Here is a 20,784-nt window from a genome sequence, read left to right as displayed (position 1 = left end):
CTGTAAAGTCCCTTATCTTAAAAAATACAGGTGAATCAAGTTAAGAATCACACTAAAAGGCTGACTACTGGGTGTTTTACCCTAGCTAAGATTTTATTATATTATTATGTTGATGTGTGTACGCAATGTAGAGGTCTGCCGTGATCAATATAAGTTTTTAAGACTATAATAAACAACATAGGTATATCAATGGCAGATCTGGTCAATTACTTTCAAATTTTCGGTAGACATGGTCAAATGTATTTAAAATCCGTCAAAATCGATGCCTGTCCTACCTGAGCGCTCGGCGCGTCGACCACTTTGAGCTTAGTGAGTCCCCACCTCATGCATGGTAGGTATAGGGGTCTCAATGTACGAAAATTCAGGTCTGGTCAAATAGATACAGGTATTCGCCCACGGGCTCTTGGGCTATTATATAAAACATTATTCTCAAATTCGTTCATTTATTCAAGACAGAATTGAATAATATGAGAATCATTTAGGGGCGGGACATTTTTCCTCCTGACAAAAAAAAAAAAAAAAAAGGGGCGGGACATTAGTTTTCCGTAAGATAGAAATATCTCTCCTATCTTATATATTTTGATAATCTATATACTATTACATATTATTATTAATTTATAGTATTCTTTATTAAAGCATGACAATGATTGTTTAATGAGATTTTTTCAACTAACAAGATTATTTATATATATAGTTTATAGTGAGGGGTAGATCTCAGGGGTATTTAAAACTATGGGTTAGTCACCAATATCGAATTTCGAATTTTAATCTTCCTTTATCACAAACAATTTTCAATTTTAAACAATAATTACATTTAGACGCGGGCGCACGCTATTCACACTCAAAACGGAAGCGCCCGGAACATAGATTATACACTGTTGAAAAGATCGACATAGATGCTAACTATGTATAGCGAGCGGGCATACGGCCGCGAGAGTGACGTACCGGTCGGTTTGCTACATACTCCCCCTCTAGTCCTGGAGGACGCCCTCGCTCCTGGACTAGCATCTCATTACTACTGGGCTGAGGGACAGGCGCAAGACCAACCATACCACCAGCTGCGGGAGAAAGACGTGGAGCTTCAGCACATGGTTCAGCATGCCGTGTCGTCATATGCCCTGGAACTCGAGAATCTGTTTTAACATTATTTGGGGGACGACCACGTTTCTTTTTAGGCATCACCGGCCGCGGAAGAGCATCACTCTGATTCTCACGGTATAGAGTGAGATCGTTCACATGATATTTCCCTAAAACTTCATCAGGTTTGTCAACATGCGCGACGTGGTAAGTAGTAGGGCTGACCTTTTTAACGATGCGATACGGACCATCGCGTTTTGGAACAAACTTAGAAGTAAGGCCATTAGCGCTCTTACTGAGGACATGTGATTTGATGAGAACCATGTCACCTTCGTTGAATGTTTCAATGGGCCGTCTCGAACGATCAGCATACCCTTTAGCTTTATCTTGAAGCGTCTCTACACGTTCGCGCACCGCTGAAAAGGAGTTAACAAATTTCCTGAGATAGGGAGTTATTTGGGGAACAAAGTTATCTTTGTCTAGAACAGCACGAAGGTCATGGGCGACTTCTGTGGGGGACCTCATCTCTCTGCCAAATGACAAGTAAGCAGGTGACATACCTGTGGTGCGACATTTAGCGTTATTAAGAGCGAATCGAATCACTGGTAACATGTTTGGCCAGGAAGTGTGGTCACATTCCACGAGTTGTGCTAATAAAGTCTTAAGATCTCTGTTTTTACGTTCGGCGGGGTTTGCTTCTGGGTGATAGAGAGGGATAAGGTTTTGCTTTATCCCCAGGATGGACATGCATTGACGCATGACTGCCGAAATAAATTGTACGCCATTATCAGAAACTAGTCGGCGTGGAAGACCGAACCTCATAAAATACTCCTCTATGAGGACATGTGCACACGCCTCAGCAGTAGCTTCCTTCAATGGGAAAAGTTCTGTCCACCTCGTAGCAGTATCTTCTATTAGCAAGATCCAACGCTCCCCCTGTTTTCCAGGTGGTAACGGGCCGAAAAGATCAACTGCCAAGACCTCGTTGCGCTGGTTCATCACCGGCGTCTGCAATAGACCTGGAGGCTTGGTATTAGCAGCCTTATAGCGTTGACAATGGATACATGCCTTTACATAGTCGGTTATGATTCTTCTCATTCCTGTGAAGTAGAACAGACGTGAGACTTGTTGGTAAGTCCGGTCAATTCCTGCATGTCCAGCGGTAGGGGCATCGTGAAGCTCTTTGAGAATGTCGGTCACTTGATGGGCAGGAATGACTAATTGAGGGGCCTCGGCATCAGAATCCGGATTAAATCGATATAAAACACCTTGTTCCATTAGAAATCCTCTTTCTGACCATCTTTTAGCAGCAAGTTCATCCACTCCTTCCAGTTCTGTGACGATCTTCTGTATTTCCGGATCAGTAAACTGGTCTTGACGTAACTGGGTAGGTGACTTGGTGGGCAGGTCGCAAATGACAGAACAGATGCCGCAGTTATTTTGTGTTTCGTTGGAACAGATCGGTCTACTTAACGTGTCAGCGACAACGTTAGCTTTTCCTGGGGTGTACTCGAATCTAATGTCAAATTCTTGGAGTTTAAGCGCCCAACGGACCAACCTACCAGCAGGAGACTTTAAAGAAAGCAACCAACGCAAGGGTTGGTGGTCACTGCCTATAATAATTGGTTGGCCGTCGAGGTATGGCCTGAAACGCTCCACGGCCCAGACTACAGCAAGCGCTTCCCGTTCTGTAGTAGAGTAGTTGCGCTCCGCTGCGGTGAGTAGGCGGCTAGCATACTCGATAGGCCTTTCGTCCTTGCCTTCCCCTTGAGCTAAAACTGCGCCAAGTGCATAGTTGCTCGCGTCGGTACGCAGTACTAAGGGTTGTTTAAAATTCGCTTGAACAAGTACGGGCGCCGTGGTCAGCAGACGCTTCAATTCTTTGAATGCCTGTGTTTGTTCAGGTCCCCAGCTCCATGTGTAATTCTTCTTGGTCAGTCGAGTAAGCGGTTCTGCTATCTTTGAAAAGTTTGGAATAAACTTCCTGAACCAAGAGCATGTTTGGAGAAAAGTTTTTAAATGTTTTAGGTTAGATGGTTCCAGCATATTAAGGACAGCACTGACCTTCTCAGGGTCAGGAGACACACCGTCTGGAGTGATGACGTGGCCCAGATAACGGACCCTTTCTTTGGCAAAAGTGCACTTCTCTCTGTTTACGTGAAGTTTAAATTCAGACAAACGTCCAAAAACAGCTTCCAGATCTTGTAGGTGTTGCTGGAATCCTTCTGAAATAATTAACAAATCGTCTAGATAAGCAAGTACTGTAACATCCTTCAAAGCAGCACAGGAGCGTAGACGATCAATAAGCCTTTGGAAAGTCGCCGGCGCATTCTTCAAGCCGAACGGCATTCTTTTAAAACGGTAAGTGCCTAGGGGGCAGACAAAAGCTGTTTTGTCTCTGTCTGCTTCTCGGACCATAACTTGCCAATATGAAGAACGAAGGTCTATTGTGGTCATGTAACAATTCTTCTTCGTACTCTGGAGAAGATCATCAATGCGTGGGAGTGGGTAAGTATCCGATTTGGTTACTTCATTTAAGCGCCTGTAATCCACACAGAATCTTACATTACCATTGGACTTCGGTATCATCAATGCAGGAGAGCACCAGGCGGATTCGCACTCTTCAATGATGTCATCTGCCAGCATCTTCTCTATTTCATTCTTCATCGTCTCCTTCTTGGAAGGGTTAAGGCGATAGGGCGGCACAGCTATCGGGGGGTGATCTCCGATGTCTATGCAATGTTCTATGAATGGTGTCGGACCTCCCCCTGCTGTAAAAATACTTTCATGCCGAATAAGGAACTCAGATAATGCTTGGCGCTCAGCTGATTGCAAGTGCATGCCTTCATCATCCCGAAGCATGTTAGCAGAAGCTATGCACACACCACGAGACATAGGTTCAAAAAGTAATTTATAATGCACCTTAGCATCAGTACTAAAATACCATTCATGACGATGAAAATCAATAATAACTTTGGCAGCATTAATAAAATCAATACCCAGTAAAGTTTCATTATCATTAGAATCAGGGAAGATTATAAATGGAATATTAATCACTATGTGTTCTAACCTCACTGGTAATATGGTTGTCAATACATCCATATTCCGAACATGCCCATCAGCAAGTTTGACTCGCCTAGTGGAGGGAGTAAGAGGGTGACCCTTTTGTAGAAGGAGAGCATACAGCGTGTGACCAGCAATACAATGCTTAGCTGCTGTATCTATAAGTGCAGTACCCTGTTTACCGAGAACTTGAATTTTGAAAATAGGCCGTAAATGCAAATACCTATCATCACTCTCACGGTCGTACACGGACGCTACAACACTTCCCTCACATGTACAATAATTAAAATTCAAACAATTATCAATTTCCACACATTCGTTAATTTTTCCAAAATTACACTTACTGCCTTTTGTGTCACAGTCATGGTTAGTTGAAAATTTTAAATTATTACAATTTGGTTCAATTATTTGATTATAAGGTAAAATTGAATTCTTACATTTAGGTCTAATTCCCTGGTTAAAACAAGTATTTAAATTTTTACACTTTGTCCGAACATCCTGATTATATAAAACATGAGAATCACAAAAGGTTGGCATCTCATTATTACTAGTGCAATTACAGTTAATATTCTTTGACACAGAATTATTACAGTCATGAAAATAAGATTTTCTGGAAGTAGGGCCTCTATTAATGGTAGCATAATTAATATTTGCATCCCGGTTACAAAAATTTTGACATTCAAAATTACTCAGAAAATTATTTTTGTCATGCTGCTTAACATCATACATTGCATTCTGAACAGGTAAATTAGAACTAATTGTGTTAGTATTATTAACATTACACTGAACACTGTAAAACGCATTATTGTCATTTTGCACACCCTCAGAAAAGTTAGATTGAGATTGCTCACCTCGGTTGTTTAACTTACGGCACTGTTCCCGTACATGTCCAAACCGTTTGCAGTAGGAGCACACTGGACGCTGTTTCTTCGTGGTCACGAATTGCTCTGCAGAACCTGGCACAGCAGCAGCAGGCGTGGCAACGGTAGGCTGGGCGACAGCGGCAGGCACAGCGGTGGCGGGCACGACGGCCGCGGCGGAGTTAGAAAAGCGCGCGCGCGGCGCCGGCGCACTCGCACGAGCGGCGCACGGTTCAGGCCGACTCGCAGCCGGGGCCGGCTGGGCACGGATCGAACGCACACCACTAGTGGACGACACTGGTCTCGATTGAGTCTCCTCTATCGAATCTTCTATATTCCGAGCATGGTTTAATAATGAATTGAAAGATGTGATTTCTTCACGGCGCAATCTTGTGCGTATTCTATTATGAAGCAACCCGTATATCATATCAAGTTGTACTTTTTCAGTAATATCATCCCGCGGTAGCTTTGCCATAAGCGCACGAATACGAGCAACAAACTTGTCTGTGTTTTCGTTATCCTGCGGGGAAGCAAATATTTCCAAATATATTCTATGTGGTGGAAGGCGGGTGCCATATGCATATATTAAATTTTCTTTGGCTTCGTTCCAAGTGGAGATGTGATGCTTTAATCCTAGCCACCACGTAGCTGCGTCAGCAGACAAAAGCATGGCTAGGCCTCGTATGATGTTAGCGTCAGATACTTGAACGCATTCTGTATAGCTTTCAATTGCATCTATAAAGGCCTCAACAGATTCACCAGGTGCACCGCTGAAAGAAGCTCTGCAACGCGCCAAGGTACCATCTACGTTCACTGGGGGCATCGGCGGAGGTGCCGGAGTCGACGATCTTTGTTCCATCACGTACGACATAATGTTCTTAAATGTTTCGGCCTGCGAACGTTGCAGCGAGGCCATCAACGCTGAAACATCATCCAAGTTGAACGTAGAATTGTTGCTACGTGATTCGGCGTGGGGGCGATCATGGGGGCTATCATGCTCCTCGTGATTTTCGTTGGCATTTGCATCTGCAGCAGGAATAACGTCGTCTTCGCGACGTTGCTGGCGATCTTGATTTCTAGTTAAAGGCATTCTTTACAATTAAGCACCAACAGCATACAATAGTTAGCAAATTTTTCACAAAAGCGTGCGCGCCATTTTGTTAGTCCAAGCAAGAAAAAAATTAGGAAACGTTGGGCAGCCAGATATAGTGAGGGGTAGATCTCAGGGGTATTTAAAACTATGGGTTAGTCACCAATATCGAATTTCGAATTTTAATCTTCCTTTATCACAAACAATTTTCAATTTTAAACAATAATTACATTTAGACGCGGGCGCACGCTATTCACACTCAAAACGGAAGCGCCCGGAACATAGATTATACACTGTTGAAAAGATCGACATAGATGCTAACTATGTATAGCGAGCGGGCATACGGCCGCGAGAGTGACGTACCGGTCGGTTTGCTACAAGTTGAAATTTTTTGTGTTTCTCTTAGAATCGCAAATCTTTTCCATACTAGCGATACATTCGGTGATGATGACCATGATAGGCTAAATTTAAGTAAATAAATTTTATACATCACATTTGAACCTGTAATTACGAGCCTAGTCGCATAATTAAGAATGCTAAAGTTATTTTTTTCAAATTTAAATATGGACAATTATGTGGCTTGGTTGTAGGTTCTATATTCGTATTATTTTGGTACCATTTAATGCTGTGAACATTTTAGTTTTAACAGCGATTGCTTCACAATCTGTCACAACAACAGGAAAAAATTAAAGTTGTAATAAATCTACACGGGAAGTAATAATGAAATTTTGCTTGAAGAATTGGCTGTACAACCATCTGTAATGGTCAAAAACGATGGTTTTCGACGCTGTGAAGCATTTGGCTACCTATCAAACTACTTCAAATGTTCTGCGTATACCTAAATAGAGAAATTCATCTTGTCAAGAGGAAAAACAAAATCATTTGAAGAATATTTTAGACAGACTGAAGTCGTTGTGGCCTAAAGGATAAGACGTCCGGTGCATTCGTATGTAGCGATGCACCGGTGCTAGAATCCCGCAGGCGGGTACCAATGTTTCTAATGAAATACGTACTGAACAAATGTTCACGATTGACTTCCACGATGAAGGAATAGCATCGTGTAATAAAAATCAAACCCGCAAAATTATAATTTGCGTAATCACTGGTGGTAGGACCTCTTGGGAGTCCGCACGGGTAGGTACGCACGGTGAAGCAGTAATGCGTTTCAGTTCGAAGGGTGGGGTAGCCATTGTAACTATACTGAGACCTTAGAACTTATATCTCAAGGTGGGTGGCGCATTTACGTTGTAGATGTCTATGGGCTCCAGTAACCACTTAACACCAGGTGGGCTGTGAGCTCGTCCATCCATCTAAGCAATAAAAATAAAATAAAAAAAGAGTTAGACAGTGGAAAAAACACTATGCAAGGTATGTTCTGATGGAAAATGATATACTCATAAATACGATAGGTACGAGGGCGGAATGATAAGTAACTAGCTTCTGCTATTTAAAAATATAAATTAAAAAAAATGTATTTGTCATTTTTAAATTCGTATTTCTGGCCACCTGTGTTCTAAATTTGAATTTGGTGGCGTGAAAATTTTATTGATTTTTTGTGATTTGAAAATATATTTCGTCAAGTGTTTTCAAAATCGATAAAATTGAACAAAGAGCGGTGATAAAGTTTCGTCACATGAAGGGCATGGACGAGTTAAAGAATGTTTTGAGTGAATGTGCACCTTCTTATGCCACAGTAAAAAATTGGATGGATGAGTTTAAACGCGGTCGTACATGTGTCCAAGATGAAGCCCACCCGGACGTCCAAAAAGCGTCACGACTCCGGAAATGGTCGTGAAAAAGTACATGATATGGTTTTAACAGATCGACGATTGAAGTTATGTAAAATAGCTGAAACTACAAGTATCTCAAAAGAACGGGTACATCATATCCTAAGTGAGGAATTAAATATGAAACGTAATTGGCCCGGTGGGTGTCGCGATTGCTTACGCACGATGAAAAAGGAGTCTGGTGCAAAACTCAAAAGAATGTCTGGACCGTTTCAGAGTAATAAAGCCGATTTTTTACGTCGATTTGTAACAACAGATGAAACATAGGTTCATTATACACGCCAGAATCAAAAATTCAATCAAAACAGTGGACGCAATCGGAATACCCGGCTCCAAAAAAGCCATGGCTGTAAAGTCAGCGGGAAAAGTGATGGCTTCCGTCTTTTGGGATGCACATGGGATCTTGACGATAGATTACCTTTCTAAAGGTGAAACAATTAATGGAGAATACTACGCTAATCTTCTAGATAATCTTAATCAATGTATTCAGCAAAAACGACCAGGTTTGGCGAAAAAAAAACATCTTCCACCAAGACAACGCTAGGGCTCGCACATTGGGACGGTGGGATGGATGTAATGTGCTCTGCGTCAACCCTGTCCCGCCGTTTCAATAGCCCCGACTGGGCTCCGGCCCGGTCCGAGGTAGGGCGCCGGTTGTGAGCGGCAGGAGTTTTTAGTGAGGTTCAACTCCCACATACCCCACCTGCCGCGCGGGTGGGGATCCGGCGATTTTCTCTTGTGGAAAAAAAAAAAAAAAGGCTCGCACATGTGTTAAAGCTATCAAAAATTAACAAATTGAAGTATGATTTGCTGCCCCACCCATCTTATTCGCCTGATCTAGCGCCATCAGACTTCCACTTATTCCCTAAGCTCAAAACTTTTTGGGCGGACAGAAATTTGTCACAAATGATGAAGTCATAGCCGCTGTAGAGGAGTATTTTGCAGGCCCCGAAAGAAATCATTTTATGGAAGGCATTACTGCTTTAGAACGAAGGTGGAATAAGTGCGTAGAGGTTCACGGAGATTATGTCGAAAAATAAAATTAATTTTATCATGGAAATATAAGTGTTTCATTATTAGGCTAAGTAGTTACTTATCATCCCGCCCTTGTATCTAGGATGTCCTCCGTTTCGAATCAAGCATTCGACCATAAATACACTAAAGTGACAGTAAAGCATGGTGAAGGCAATGTGAAAATTTGTGGATGACTGAACATGGGGTTGATAATGGAAACATGGATGAATGCCATTATAAAATCATACTGGAAGAAACATTGCTACTATATCCTTATGGAGGGTAAAAGTAAGGAGCACCACTCAATGTAATAATAATAAAATGCCTGCTGAGTGAGAGCTAATTATAGTGGCGCCCTATTAGCAAGTGGAAGGATTTTAAAAACAGTACCATAAACCACCACAGTTCAACCCAGTAACCCAGTACACTTCACTCTATTTAAAACTGCTATAATCATATGATTTCCATTTCCTACATTAAAGTTACACGCACCGTTAAGGAATTTATTATATTGCAATCAATTTGTCTTAGATTGGCCAATTAATAGCCTAGATCTAAATCCAATAGAGCGTCTTTGATGCGAAGTCAAGAAAAAGGTTTCAAATGGACAGTATGGCAATTTAAGAAAGCTGTACGTTTTTTTAGATTAATGGAACTCTATCACTCTTGTGGAATGTGAAAAATTGATAGAGTCAACACCTTGCCGGTGTAAAGCAGTAATTATAAGCTGTGATATGTAATTCTTACTACCAATTTTAAAGTAACTTCAGCTTAAAACGGTATTAAATTACTTTTTTCGTATTAAATTACTTTTTTCTTTATCCACTATTCTAGAGCAGTTTATTAAACCGTCCTTAATTATTTGTCTAGCTTTAATTGAATTTGTAATTAGAAATATTTGCGAAAAAGTTAGAGATTTCATTCTATATTCATAATTCTGTTTGCTCTATTCATGCAACTGTTTGTAAAATAAAACACAACTAGTTATTTTTAAGACAGAAAACACAACTAAATAAGTTTGGCACTTCAAATCATTGTTAATTATATGACCAGTACTGTATGTATGTAGAAGATAGTTTATATCATATCTTTAGAATCATGTGTTTTTTCAGATTTCATCTGGAAAAATTAAGTAATTATTATTATACTCAAACGCTATAACTTCTGTAAGGCTGTCTGTGCAATAGGTATATAATTTTGCACAAAAAAATAGTATATTTTTTACGCGAGTAACACTAATTAAAAGTCAACATTCAAAAAATGTTAATGTCATTGTCAGGTGTTTACATGCCGATAACAATAAAATAAATCTTATGTCAATTTTACACACAAAACTAACTTAATTATTAAACTTTATGAACAAAAAATAGAACAATATACTTAGCTAAATTTACAATATGTTATTTTGTATATTGTGATGAATTCTTGTTGCGGTAACGAGTTAATGTTCGGTTCTGTTGTAGACGAAATAGTGTCGACTTATAAAGATCAAATTTTATATTTACTTAGTTATTTAAAATATTTTAGCAATAATTTCGGCCCTCTAATATTTATTATCGTTGTATTGGTATCCGTAATCATTATAAGCGTTAAGTTTTCGACGCGAACACACAAAACCAAATACTATAAAAAGTAAAAGTAATGCAATCATTTCAAGTGTGTGAGATCTGAGCGGAACTCTGGAAGGTAAGTCGAATTTTATTCTTTTTTTCTATACTGAAGGACCATAAGATTATCATGTTTCTTCAAGGCTTCAGAAGTTTTGTTTAAAATAATTTTGTTGTGACAATTGAATAACTAATAAGCTTGACAGCAATACATAAGTTATCAAACTGGAATAAAGAGAATTAATTGAAAAAAAATATAGGTGTTATGTTTTTGTCATTATATTGTGGCTTTGATCTGTGGCACCAAAGTAGCTAAAAATGAACTAAACAGTGAATGTCTAACATGATATTGTTATAAAAAGAAAACCTGCAGAATCACACCATTATGTGCAGAAATAAATTAATTTGTACTAAACAAAACTAAGACATTGACGCTACGCTAATGAAAATGATTTCAAATCTTAAAATATGGCAACTATAACTCTGATTATAAACATATAATGCAGTGGTCAGCAACCTTCCGACCAACCAACCTTGCCAAAAGAGCCAAATATAGATAAACATAATTGCAAGTTATTCAAAGAGCCATTTTTTATCATATATAAAAATTTCAAGCATTCCAACTGGAATGCTTGTGTTTTAAAACTGCTAACTCCTCTGTTACAAGGCAAGATAATAAGTAATATTAGGTTCCAGAACCAAACATAACATTTTGTTTAAGAGCCATAGCCAAGGAGTCAAGGAGCCACATGTGGCTCACGAGCTATGTTTTCGCATGGGATCACTGTGTTAATAATGGCTTAAATATCATCGAAATCCTTTTGTCTTAAGTATCAGTGATATCTTTCTGTCAGTGCCGTGATGGTAACTCTAGGATTCGACAAATATTGGACACTTTTTAAAAATTTAAAACTGTCCTGCCAATTTCTACTGGAAAGCAATCATATATTTCAACATAAATGGTTGGAGAGATGTTACCTAATAAATTTTGTGACTTTGTGTTTCAGTTTTGGTAGTTGCATTCACATAGCTATGTACATTAACTCTGGTGACCACTTAACGCTATTACATACCACCACCAAATGCTCATTTGCTGAAAAAAAATTAATTTTATTTTTACCAATCTATAATTAAATGTAGATTTAAAAATAGAAAACAAAATAAGTTCCATATTTTTTAAATATATTTTTTTATTTTTTATTGCCCTTGTAGGCAGACGAGCATACGGCCCACCTGATGGTGAGTGGTTACCGTCGCCCATGGATGTCAGCAATGCCAGGGGCAGAGCCAAGCCGCTGCCTACCGTTTAATACTCTCCACAAGCCTCGTTTGAAGAAGGAGATGTCATAGCGCTCGGGAAACACTGTGGAGGGGAGCTCATTCCATAGCCGGATGGTACGTGGCAAAAGAGACCTCTGGAAACGCACTGTGGATGACCGCAGTGGCTCCAGGTAGTATGGATGAACTCTACTCCGGTGGCGGGCGGTGCGATGGTAAAAACGAGATGCCGGTATCATCTCGAACAATTCCTCAGAGCACTCCCCATGGAACAAACGGTATAAAATACAAAGGGAACCGAAGTCCCTTCGCAGACCCAGAGGTTCCAAACGATCCGTGAGAATGGGATTATTGACAATCCGAACGGCCCTCCTCTGTATGGAGTCAAATGGAAGAAGCTGGTATTTGGGAGCCCCGGCCTAGAGATGGGAGCAGTACTCCACGCGAGGCCGGACTTGTGCTTTATAAAGCAAAAGCCTTTATCCAGGCGTGAAGTACCGCTTCGCTCTGTTGAGGACTCCCAGCATTTTGGACGCCAACTTGGCTTTGCCTTCCAGATGACTCCGAAACTGGACATCGCTCGAAATGTCGACCCCAAGTATCCCAATACTCTCGGAAGGTTGCAGGGATACTCCTTGGAATTGTGGCGCCATGACAAAGGGGTCCTTCTTCGCAGTGAACGCGCAAACTTGCGTCTTTAACGGTTTAATATGACAGTGAAATATATAATTTCCAATAGATATTTAAGATAAGTTGCAGCTGACAGCGAAAAATAAAGTGCTAAAGTGGTTCAGAAGAATTCAAAGTAATTTTCATACATATATCTTTAAAATTTGTAACTTTATAACACGATTGGGGAACAAAGAACGTTTGTGTATCATAAAACAATGTGTGTGAGTGAATCAGTCCATATTATTGTCCTGGAAATTTATCTGAAGAGTGTAACAATTGTCATTACAACCGAACACAGAATTCGCATCATGCAATCATGCCAACTAGTCCACAAATACCTTGATGTATCAAGTTCGCAAGTTTTTATTTTTGTTATTGCTTAGACGGGTGGACGAGTTCACAGCCCACCTGGTGTTAAGTGGTTACTAGAGCCCGTGGACATCTACAACGTATATGCGCCATCCACCTTGAGATATAAGTTCGAAGGTCTCAGTATAGTTACAACGGTTGCCCCGCCCTTCAAACTGAAACGCGTTACTGCTTCACGGCAGAAATAGACAGGGCGGTGGTACCTCCCGTGCGAACTGACAAGAGGTTTTACTACCATTTTTGGAACGTTTTTTCTTTCACATAGAATAGCACTGAAGATGCGCAATGAGGTGGGCATAATCCCTCTTAATGGGTCGGCAGAGGTGATCGTAATTTGTCTCTGAATTTTTTGGTGTGAGTCTGAAGTGAATTTAATTTCGTACATATAAACTTATTGAAGACTCCATCGCAAAGAACGACCCGCTTCTAATGCCGTCGGCAATATGTCAATATACTATACGTCGTCAAAATAGGATAATCTAATTTCTCGGACTCGATTTTTCGTTTGGCGTTCAGTAACATTTGACCATTTGACCTCACGACTCAGGGTGTTGCCTGTGTGCTTTGTCTAACGACACCAAGCTATGAGCTCTTCTTGGTTTTTTATTATTTGTAAATGATAATTATAAGGTTGCTACCAAATGAAGAGATATTTGTTGTTCGCTTTATTATGCGTTGAAGTCTCAATATAACCTTCAGACACAGTCCACTGAGTTTTTCGCCGGATCTTCTCATTGGGTCGCGTTTCCGATCCGGTGGTAGATTCTGCGAAGCACGGCTCTTGCTAGGGCCAGTGTTAGCAACGTCGTCAGGTTTGAGCCCCGTGAACTCACCTGCTAGTTAAGGTTACGCTGAAATAGCCTCTCAAGGCTCTCAGCTAGGTAGGAAAAAAGAACTAATATATTGTATAACGACAGACTCATCTTTTTGATTGACTCGGTGACCCAGTATTTAGCGGCCCTCACTATTGTGGCGAGGGTCGTGGGTTCGATTCCTACATCGGGAAAACATTGTGTGATGAACAGGTTTGTTTGCACTTTATCTGGGTGTCTATTATCTATATATGTGTATATTTAAACTACTTATATAAAGTAAGTATGTCAGACTCTAGTATCCATAATACAGAGAATCCTAAATTGGGGTCCAGATGACCGTGCGTAATTTGTTCCCACATATTGTTACAAATCGGAATACTGTTTCCCGACGGACATGGACAGGATGGTGATACCTACCCGCGTCCTATTACAAGCTAATGCCATGTCTTTCTTTTTTTTTCTCTTTCCCATCCCATCACAAAGAAACAGAGTAAAGTTATTCGACCAAACGAAAGTGAATGTGGTTAGGAAAGAGCTTGTAACTACATAAACTTCGTAATATAGTTTCCTGATGTCTATTGCAGTTCATCTTAGAATTTCAAGTCTATTCGTTAGCGGTAGAGATACTAAAACGATATTAATGACAATTGTTTTCACGTTTTTTATTTACATTTTTTTATTAACGTATTGCCAGACATGAAGCATTACTCTTGTTGAAATATTCTAAGAAGCCTCGAAATCAAGCGCCATGTTAAGCGAATACTTCTTGAAAGGTGGTTTGAAAAGAAAATAACCCTGAAAAAATAATCGGAAGAGTCACAGAGAGTGGTGTTTCTGGCATTGCCTACGTTTGCGATGACGGTAAACGGTAACCCTTAAAAATTCATAGTGACAATTTAAATAGTTAATTACAAGTTCTTAATACGCTTTTATTAGCTTCAGACGTATGTATATATGTTTATAACGGAATCTTTGAACATGATTTTGACCCTCTTCAAAACGTCGGATTAACTCGAAATTTGGTATACCTATTAAGGACTGATGACTATTCAATATTTAAAAAAAAATTTACAAAAAAACCAAAATGAAAAAATTGAAATTCAACTAAATAATGAAAAATAAATAATAGTTTAAAAAAAATAACAAAATACGCTTTTATAGAAATCCAACTAGAAGATAGAAAATAAATTTTAATAAATTTGAATTAAAAATAGTGTAAGAAAAAAATATTTTATTGTAAAAAGAGCGTGGGGTGCTTTTCAGGATATATTATCAAAATAACCCTTCTACTCATATCTGTTCATAAAATATTTATAACTACTTATACCGTGCACTTCACGCTTTTTTACAATAAAATAATTTTTTCTTACACTATTTTTAATTCAAATTTATTAAAATTTATTCTTCTATTCTTCTTATTTAGACTTCTGTTAATTTGTCAAAATGTCGCTTAAAACGATATATCTACCTTTCTCTCATCAATATTACCTTGATAGTATAATTAAGTGAGAGTAATTCACAGATAAACTGATAGGTTATTAAAAAACAAAGTCGAAGTTATGAAGATATAAGGAAAGCGGATGCCGTCGCATTATCTCTTAATGGCATAAGTAGATGTAGATATTATTACGTATTCTGATTTGCGAATACAATGTGTTTTTTTAACATCCTATAAAATCCATTATTGGCCTTCGGGGACCAATTTCGGAGTTTGAAAGGAATTTTTACCAAGGCAAGAAGTTGTCAAGTCAAGCGGCTCTTTTTTTTTCTTTTTTTTTTATATAAGAAGAAATAAGTGAGGACTATTGCAGCGTTGTCAAATTCATCCATCTGACACGAGTACATCGATGAGTTTAATTTGATCCGATTATTCAGTTTCTAATTAAGGATTGTCGCCGAACTCAGTTGATGGTAATGTTTATTCAAGACTGCGCTTATATATTTCCGATCATTCCCGATTCTGCGGAAAGAATGGAAAGCAGTCGACGTCGCCCAAAACGCGTCATCTCGGATCCTCCCGATCCACTAACGGTGCTTCTAGGTACTTCAAGCACCGGTAACCGTTCTCGTCGAACCCGTCGCTTGCGACGAAGGGCTCGACGAGCAAATTAACCCTCAGACACAGCCCACTGAGTTTCTCGCCGGATCTTCTCAGTGGGTCGCGTTTCCGATCCGGTGGTAGATTCTGCGAAGCACGACTCTTGCTAGGGTTCGTGTTAGCATCGTTGTCAGGTTTGAGCCCCGTGAGCTCACCTACTAGTTAAGGTTCCGCTGGAATAGCCTCTCTAGGCTACCAGCTTAGGTAGGAAAAAAAAAAAACCGATTAGGCTCAGTGGCACATACAGCGACTGATACACAATATTATTCGACTCCCTATCCATCGCTTGTCAAGTACCTACGTTTATATACTTAATATTGTAGTAATAAAAGAAAGCGAGTGCGGTAAGGCGAGTGGCACTAGTCTGTAGTGCTAATATTATCTCATTTGGCTCGCCCACGTTTTTACTTTCTTCATGCGTACGTCCAGAAAGCGTGAAGTGTTTACCACCGATATTAATTATTTAAAAATTTTTAACTAAACATTTAATTGCGTTACTCAACACTCAATCAACAGTTTTGCGGCGACTTTTTTTCTTTTCTTATTTGTAAGCAGTTGTGGCCTTAACGTTTCCATCGAGGAAACTTCGATCGTTTTTTTTTTGTTTTTTCCTTGACGACCACATTACGCGTGATAGGTGGAGTTCTTTCGGGAGGTCTTTAGTTTGTTTATGCGTTAACTTTAATTAAAATGATCACTTGTCGACAATCGATTGAAAACCATAAAATAAAGTTCTGAAATTCAAAGCAGTATGTAGTCTAGTAAAATAGTATTCATAATAGTGATAATAAATAGCCAAAGACAAAAGAGTTTTTTTTTATGAATGAGGTATTACTGTTGGCCCCGAGACCTTTCCAGTTTCACCAGGACAGGTAGACACAAAACAGTTACTACTACTACTACGAGCTAGTGATGAGCCTTAGTGTAATCAATAGAAATAATATAACAATTATTTTTTTCCAACTTTACCCGAAATGATTCAATAATAACAAAATTAAAGGGAGAATGTCATAATACATAAAATCAATTTAAACTTTAAGGTGTCAGTAGTTATGGTCGAATTTCGATGAATGAGCGAACACTAGTAAGAATAATAGCTTCCGGCTTTGGAATGAGCTCCCCTCCACGGTGTTTCCCGAACGCTATGACATGTCCTTCTTCAAACGAGGCTTGTGGAGAGTATTAAGCAGTAGGCAGCGGCTTGGCTCTGCTCCTGGCATTGCTGAAGTCCATGGGCGACGGTAACCACTTACCATCAGGTGGGCTGTACGCTCGTCTGCCTACAAAGGCAATAAAAAAAAAAAGCTCAATTGAATTTTATATAGATCGTGCACGAACTGCCTGACAGATCTATGAAGATCAGACATATAAATTTACAAGTTAAACACGTTACTTCAATAAACCACATCTCCAGAAGTTTCTGAGTTACGTAATGTATCTATTTTTTCTTTTTACTCGCATTTATTATTTGCTAAGGGTCCCCCGGTAGTCGAAATTTGACTATAATTAATTGAAATTATAAGTTTGTACACAATTATGATTCTTATTGTCAAAGACTATTATACTTCTATTTTATAATCACAGGTTTCGCTAAGACTACATTTTATATAAATATTAACAAAGAACCAATATTCAATCTATTCTCAATTTGATAACATACTATAGGCATTAAGAAAAGTTTGACAATAAACAAATAGTATGCATGCTTGTGTGTGTCAAATACATGTTAGTGTGTGTAATGTTTTTTTTATTGATTTAATGTATTTCTTATGCATAATTAAAAAAATATTAATATTCTGCACTCCTTCTCTATATTCTCTATAAGCGAGGGAAATTTCGTACTCCTCCGTCCGCACAATTTTCGTAAAAAGTGGTCCAAAATTTTTGCTTCACGTATTAGTATAAAGATATCTATAAAAAAAAAAATTGCCACTGTCAATCGGAGTCAAATATGCGCGATTGGAGAGTTGAATAGACGACCGTGTCAAGGACGAGGTGATAAATTCGTCATTTACAATTTAGTAATGTCAATCTGTTTCAATAAAACTAGCCACAAATATTATTATATTAGGGGCCTGTTCCATTGTCGCGGTAATTTTATAGCTTTTCGCTTGTGAATTGTCGTTCAGTAGTTGTCGTTTTGCAACGCTTTTGAGAGGATTTAGTCTATGCGACCGGATTCCGCTATCCCAGCTCTGGCTAATAACAGTAAAGCTAGATCTAAATCAACCGTTCCCAGTTTCCACAAATTGATTACTATGAGAATTAACAGTAATCCAGAAATTCCTCTTTTTTGTTACGACGTTTTTTCAGATATCCACCGAACACATTTCACGAGCTAATAAAAGCAAAACGTACAGATCTAAGTCAATCTTATGGTGAAAAAAATAGTGTCTTATAATAGGGCTTGAGTTTAGAAAACATGGGGAACCAATGACGGTTTCAACTTTTGACTTTGCACAACAGCAGCAAAATGCCATTTTATAATTAATTAAAAGTAGGTATTTTTACGGTTTGATCCCGTGTCTTTTTTCCATTAAATTAGCTCCAATATTTTGAATTGTTTTGAATACCCCTTGTCCGGGACCATCAAAACAGTAGGTAAACTGAAACTAAAACTGTACTGGTGGTAGGACCTCTTGTGAGTCCGCACGGGTAGGTACCACCACCCTGCCTATTTCTGCCGTGAAGCAGTAATGCGTTTCGGTTTGAAGGGTGGGGTAGCTGTTGTAACTATACTGAGACCTTAGAACTTATATCTCAAGGTGGGTGGCGCATTTACATTGTAGATGTCTATGGACTCCAGTAACCACTTAACACCAGGTGGGCTGTGAGCTCGTCCACCAATCTAAGCAATAAAAATAAATAAAAGAATAAGCAGTAAAAGTTATTTTAATTATGTTTACGATTCCCAAAAACCGAAGAAAATACTGATAGCGATTTTCTTGCCCTGTGCGCTCCGGTGACCATGTGCCTGGTAAGTTGACAGGTAGTTCGCCCATTTAGGCAAAGGCAGAAAATATTGTGGGAGAAAACTGCAATAGATAAAAATTTTTAAATGTCAATCCAGCTGTACGGCATCTACGTAACAGAAGCTTAAGGTACATTTTAAAGTACAATAGACTTTTTTATTTTTATTGCTTAGATGGATGGACGAGCTCACAGCCCACCTGGTGTTAAGTGGTTACTGGAGCCCATAGACATCTACAACGTAAATGCGCCACCCACCTCGAGATATAAGTTCTAAGGTCTCAGTATAGTTACAACGGCTACCCCATCCTTCGAACCGAAACGCATTACTGCTTCACGGCGGAAATAGGCGGGGTGGTGGTACCTACCCGTGCGGACTCCCAAGAGGTCCTACCACCAGTGATTACGCAAATTATAATTTTGCGGGTTTGGTTTTTATTACACGATGTTATTCCTTCACCGTGGAAGTCAATCGTGAACATTTGTTGAGTACGTATTTCATTAGAAAAATTGGTACCCGCCTTCGGGATTCGAACACCGGTGCATCGCTACATACGAATGCACCGGACGTCTTATCCTTTAGGCCACGACGACTTCAAAATTTTAGTAAAGTCCTCATAAAAGTAAGTAATTAGCAGCTAAACTAACTGTTTATTAAAGTTATCTATTCGAAATCGCCTTGACACAGGTGAATGTTGTAGCTTAGGCTCGTTAAAGATATCATAATTTAATGAAGATCTCATCAAAGTAGTTATCAAATTGGCAATACATACGCAATTATATCACTGTCTCTATGTGTGTGTGCTTTGTGGAGTGCCATTATGCCTTCGACTTCATACATAATATTGTGCATCGTTTGCGGCCCACGCATTCAATAAAATGTCGAGATGGCTATTGACTTGGGATCTTATCTTATCATTTCAATTTATTAGTTATCAAATCAAGCCACCAGCAACGCTCTGGTTACGTATATGTATCATCAATTACACCAAATCGATAAATTGTGGGTTTTTATTTAATGTATCTCTAGTTAATCGATGAACAGAATGAGCAAACACCCCCCTTGGGTGGTTTTCCCACACTACTATGTCGCGTTCTCTGTTAACTTGAAGCTAAATAGAATACGTACACAACTTTATGGTCATCAGTTTGCACATATACCCCGTACCTTGTATCTAATATAATAGAGATCTAATACATAAATTAAAAAATACGCTTATCACATTTGCCCATCTACGGGAGATAAATGTATATTGTTCCTGCCTATGCTGATAGCTTTGAGAGGCTATTTCACCTTCTCCTTGACGTGTAGGTGAGCTCACGGGGCTCAAACCGGGAGTGTTGCTAACACTGGCCCTAGCAAGAGCAGTGCTTCGCAGAATCTACCACCGGATCGGAAACGCGACCCACTGAGAAGACCGGCAAGAAATTCAGTGGGTTGTGTCTATGAGTTAATTCATTCGTCGAGCCCTTCGTCGCAAGCGACGGGTTCGACGAGAACGGTGACCGGAAATAATAAAGGAATTCGATCCGAAGTATGTGCTTCTTGCTGTTTCATATCAGTGACTTTGGAAATATACGGAGAAGTGCATACGTTGAATTCGTTGTTGTATTGCAGCCTTTTTGAGTACCACCTTATTGCATTTTGTGATTAAAATACTAATAACGAAACGTGTTCTGAGTTCTCTGGCATTTGGCCTATTGAATTGAAAATTGTTGTCTATTAGTTAAGAGGTACGATGAAATGTGTAAAAATTCGTAAATTTTTAAAAACAACTATTGTATCATTAGGTACAGCTTGCAAATACAATCTGGCATTAAATATTATTACATGGCTCTGTCTATGACCTATAGTCAGGTGATTATGATCATCACAAGGCCGCGTTGTCGTTTTTCTTTAGAAAAATATATATCTTACGAAATCATTCGTTCTATATGATCTTTTCCCGCTACAAAGATAACAAGCGCCAAAAGATAACAATGACCTCTGAAATAAATGCGTTATGAAAGTACCTTGACAACAGATATTTGCTGTAGAACGATCGAACGGTGCACTATCGCAATTTGTTCTCGGAATAGCAGTT

The 20,784-nt window shown here is 39.2% G+C and overlaps 2 protein-coding genes across 2 annotated transcripts in view; one reads left to right on the top strand and one right to left on the bottom strand.

Moving 5' to 3' along the window:
• Window positions 1–737: 737 nt before the first annotated feature.
• Window positions 738–6,476, bottom strand: LOC134198871 (uncharacterized). Its single transcript, XM_062668545.1, has 2 exons — window positions 3,648–6,476; window positions 738–3,302 (listed from the first exon to the last, which is right to left on the bottom strand). The coding sequence occupies exons 1-2, from the start codon at window positions 6,088–6,090 to the stop codon at window positions 904–906; spliced, it is 4,842 nt and encodes a 1,613-aa protein (XP_062524529.1). The 5' UTR covers window positions 6,091–6,476; the 3' UTR covers window positions 738–903.
• Window positions 6,477–10,161: 3,685 nt separating this feature from the next.
• LOC101741547 (solute carrier organic anion transporter family member 74D) overlaps window positions 10,162–20,784 on the top strand; it is an 87,633-nt gene continuing 77,010 nt past the window's right edge. Inside the window, exon 1 of the mRNA XM_012695706.4 lies at window positions 10,162–10,577. The gene's annotated coding sequence lies outside the window, so the exon portion shown is untranslated. The remainder of the gene's footprint in view (window positions 10,578–20,784) is intronic.

This window comes from Bombyx mori, chromosome 5 (genome assembly GCF_030269925.1).
Source record: "Bombyx mori chromosome 5, ASM3026992v2".
Taxonomy (NCBI): Eukaryota; Metazoa; Arthropoda; class Insecta; order Lepidoptera; family Bombycidae; genus Bombyx; species Bombyx mori.
The sequence above is the reverse complement of the archived record's forward strand: the minus strand, read 5'-3'. Positions and strand labels throughout refer to the sequence as shown.

Bases quoted from the DNA above. Each gene is read 5' to 3' on its own strand.
- LOC134198871 (XM_062668545.1), bottom strand. From the start codon at position 6,090: ATGCCTTTAACTAGAAATCAAGATCGCCAGCAACGTCGCGAAGACGAC. The intron at 3,303-3,647 runs GTAATGTAAGAT...TAATTATTTCAG, and splicing joins GATGATACCGAAGTCCAATG to AAGGATTCCAGCAACACCTA.